This window comes from Mastomys coucha, unplaced genomic scaffold (genome assembly GCF_008632895.1).
Source record: "Mastomys coucha isolate ucsf_1 unplaced genomic scaffold, UCSF_Mcou_1 pScaffold23, whole genome shotgun sequence".
Lineage (NCBI taxonomy): Eukaryota > Metazoa > Chordata > Mammalia > Rodentia > Muridae > Mastomys > Mastomys coucha.
The window spans coordinates 114,573,545-114,576,512 of NW_022196906.1; the positions used below are offsets into that span (position 1 = coordinate 114,573,545).

At 46.9% G+C, this 2,968-nt stretch overlaps 1 protein-coding gene across 4 annotated transcripts in view; it reads left to right on the forward strand.

Annotated features, from left to right (window-relative positions):
• The window catches only part of Myrip (myosin VIIA and Rab interacting protein), a 194,785-nt gene that overhangs the window by 184,334 nt on the left and 7,483 nt on the right, over nucleotides 1-2,968 (forward strand). For all 4 annotated transcript variants that reach the window (XM_031343475.1, XM_031343476.1, XM_031343477.1 and 1 more), the window contains 3 exons: nucleotides 265-369; nucleotides 472-532; nucleotides 2,758-2,876. In XM_031343475.1, the coding sequence (XP_031199335.1) occupies nucleotides 265-369; nucleotides 472-532; nucleotides 2,758-2,876 (285 nt within the window). The remainder of the gene's footprint in view (nucleotides 1-264; nucleotides 370-471; nucleotides 533-2,757; nucleotides 2,877-2,968) is intronic.

Below are 2,968 nucleotides of genomic sequence, written 5' to 3' on the forward strand. Positions count from 1 at the left end.
AGTCGGGTCGAGTAGCTGATTCTGTGTCGGTTGAGATTCCTCCGTGAAAATCAGCAGGGCCACCACACAAGGTCATCCTCAGCTACATAGAAAGTTTCAGGCCAGCATGGACTACATGAGACCCTGTCTCAAAAAGAAAACCAGAAATGAGTGAATAAGTGAGCAGACATGAAAACAGACTCGGCCTCCTTTACAGTTTGTAACATTTTAAACCAGGATTCTTCCTTTCCGTACTTACTGAACCTGTCTTTCTGTTGCATGAAGATCTCTGACATTGAGAGCCGCATTTCAGCCCTGACCATCGCTGGCTTAAACATAGCGCCGTGTGTGCGTCTCACAAGAAGACGGGACCAGAAGCAAAGGAGTCAGGTACATCTGCCTTTCACTCCCCCATTAGAATATCGCATGGCCTGGAAAGTGCCAAATGTCCAGGATCTACAGAGTTCTACTGACAGCCATTTTTCTTTATAGGTACAAACTATAGACACGTCGAGGCAGCAGAGGAGGAAACTGCCTGCCCCTCCTGTGAAAGGTGTGTCGCACTTATAACACCAAGCTGGGGTTGTTGGGAGAACCCCAGGCCGTAAGTGTGAGAGAGTGTAAGAGCTAGATCCAGTGTGCCCCCTCCCCAAGGATTGTGCTCATCCGTCTTAGTTGTGAGTGTGTGAGAGAGCATGCATGAGGATGAGTGAGCACAAGTGGGTGTGTGTAGAACGGATTCTAATATTCTAGCTAGCCCTTATAAAAGACACACAATCTTGTTTGACTAATAAACTGTAAGCCTAGATTGGACAGGTTTTGAGGTATTCTAACATACATCCCAGCCATATGTCCCCTGCTACCTAACTGTTTCTCCTGGCCACGTGCTCATAGACCATCCCTTCTCATGGCTGCCTCCTCTCTCTTGTCCTCTTTCTTCTTCCTCATGGTCTCTACCTGAGACCTGTCACTCAATCCTCAAGTCCCACCTTTTTCTCACTACTGACCAATCACAAACTCTAGCCTTTTAGTAACCAGTTAACTTTAAACTGGGGAGCAAAGCTTGCATAGTATCGCTCAGTGTATGTGAGGATCTCATTGACGAGGACAACCAAATAGACCTTGGGGGCCAGGATTTAGCATCTGGATACCTGGCAACACCAGACAGATGTGAGAAGGATAGCGTATGTCAATATGCCTGTGTGAGAAGGATAGCATATGTCAATATGCCTGTGTGAGCAAGTGATGTGTGAAAGGCTGGGAATCTGGGAGTATGAGGGTGTGAGTGTGCACAGGTGAGTTGTGTTAATGAGAGTATGTGTATGAAAGTGGTGTGGTGTGCATGTGTCAATGTGAGGGTATGAGGCTGCTGTGAGTGTACATGTGAAGGAGTGGGGCTCAGTGTGCAACTGAGTATGGGTATGCGTGTGAGCATGAGATTAGATATGAGTGATTGCCTGTGTTGATGTGTCTGTGGTGAAGGATATGAAGTGTATGATTGTGTGTGTGAGAGAGAGAGACAGAGTCAGAGACAGAGACAGAGAGAGATCGTCTTAGTGTGTTGTGAAAGTATTCTGGGTATGGAGTGCTCATGTCTGAATGTGTGAGAGTGAATGTATGAGAATTTGAGTGTGTATGTATGGCATGTAAGAGAGTAGGAGGTGTGAGGGGGAAATGGGTGTGTGCATGGTTGAGTCTGAGAGTGTATGAGTGTGTGCATGTGTGATTACATGCCTTATGAATGTGTTTGAATGTGTGTGGGGTGAATGAGACCATGAGTGTGTAAGACTGTATGCTTGTGTCTTGTAAATGTGTATGAGTGTGAGTTTGTGAAGCTGTGTGTAAGTGTGTATAAGTGAGAGTGTGTGTTTAAGTGTGTGAACCACATGAATGTGGAGATGTGTGGGTGTGTATCAGGTGCATGTGTGTGTATGTCTGAGTGTGGGCATGGACTTGGTATGTAATAGTATGTGCATGAGTGAGGGAATGTGCATAAGCATGAATTTGTTGTGTGTCAGTGTATGAGAGAGTATTGTGTGAGTGTGTGATTTGTCAGTGTGTTAATGTGTGAGTTTCTGCCACTTTGAGTGTGAGGCTGTGAAAGTGAGTTTATGGGTGTAAGTGTGTTTCTGAGTGTTTTGAGTATGTATGTGTTTGTATGAATGTGTGAGTCTAAGTTTGTGCTTGTGTGCACGAGTAGGAGCTTTGAACGTGTGTTCAAGTTTGTGTGTGAAAGTGTACATATATGTGTGTGGTGTGTTGCTGTATGTGTCCATGTGTTTGAGTGTGTGGATGAGTGTGAGGGTACATGCATGGTTGGTGTGTGAGATTGCATGTATGTAGTAGGATGCATGTGTGTTCATGTGTGTGAGAGTGCTATGGAGCTAGACTGGTGGCGATTCGCCCCAGCAACCCTCCTGGATTACAAGCTATTTTACATGGTACTGGGATCCAAACTCAAGCATGGTGAGCCTTCCTCCCTCCCGAGCCATCTCTCCAGTCGTCCTTACATGTCTCCACTTGGGTCCCCCAGAAGCAAACCTTGGCTCACAGATGAGTGTGAGGTAGTTCATGAGGAGGTCCAGGAAGTGCTGAGGGTATGGGAGACGGACGGGTCAAGGTGAGGAATGCATGCATGCCAGCTCATCAAGGTGAGGAATGCGTGCATGCCAGCTCAGGATGCTTTAATTACTGAGCTGCTCCTTCAGGAAAGTGAGGCAAATCCCCCTGACTGGCATCTCGCTGGCACCTAGTTCTTATTCTTTGTTTCCTTTTTAGCTGAAAAAATTGAAGCATCCTCCGTGACCCCCATTAAGACATTCAACCGTAACTTCCTTCTCCAAGGCTCCTCCACAAACAGGCCCTCGGCAAGTACCGGTGGCACCAAGGACTTGATGGTAACTATCGCAGTGCCCCTTCTATCACACAATGATCCATTACCCCCTCCTCCCACCCCTATCCTGCAGGCTCTTCCTCCCTTCCTCCCTCC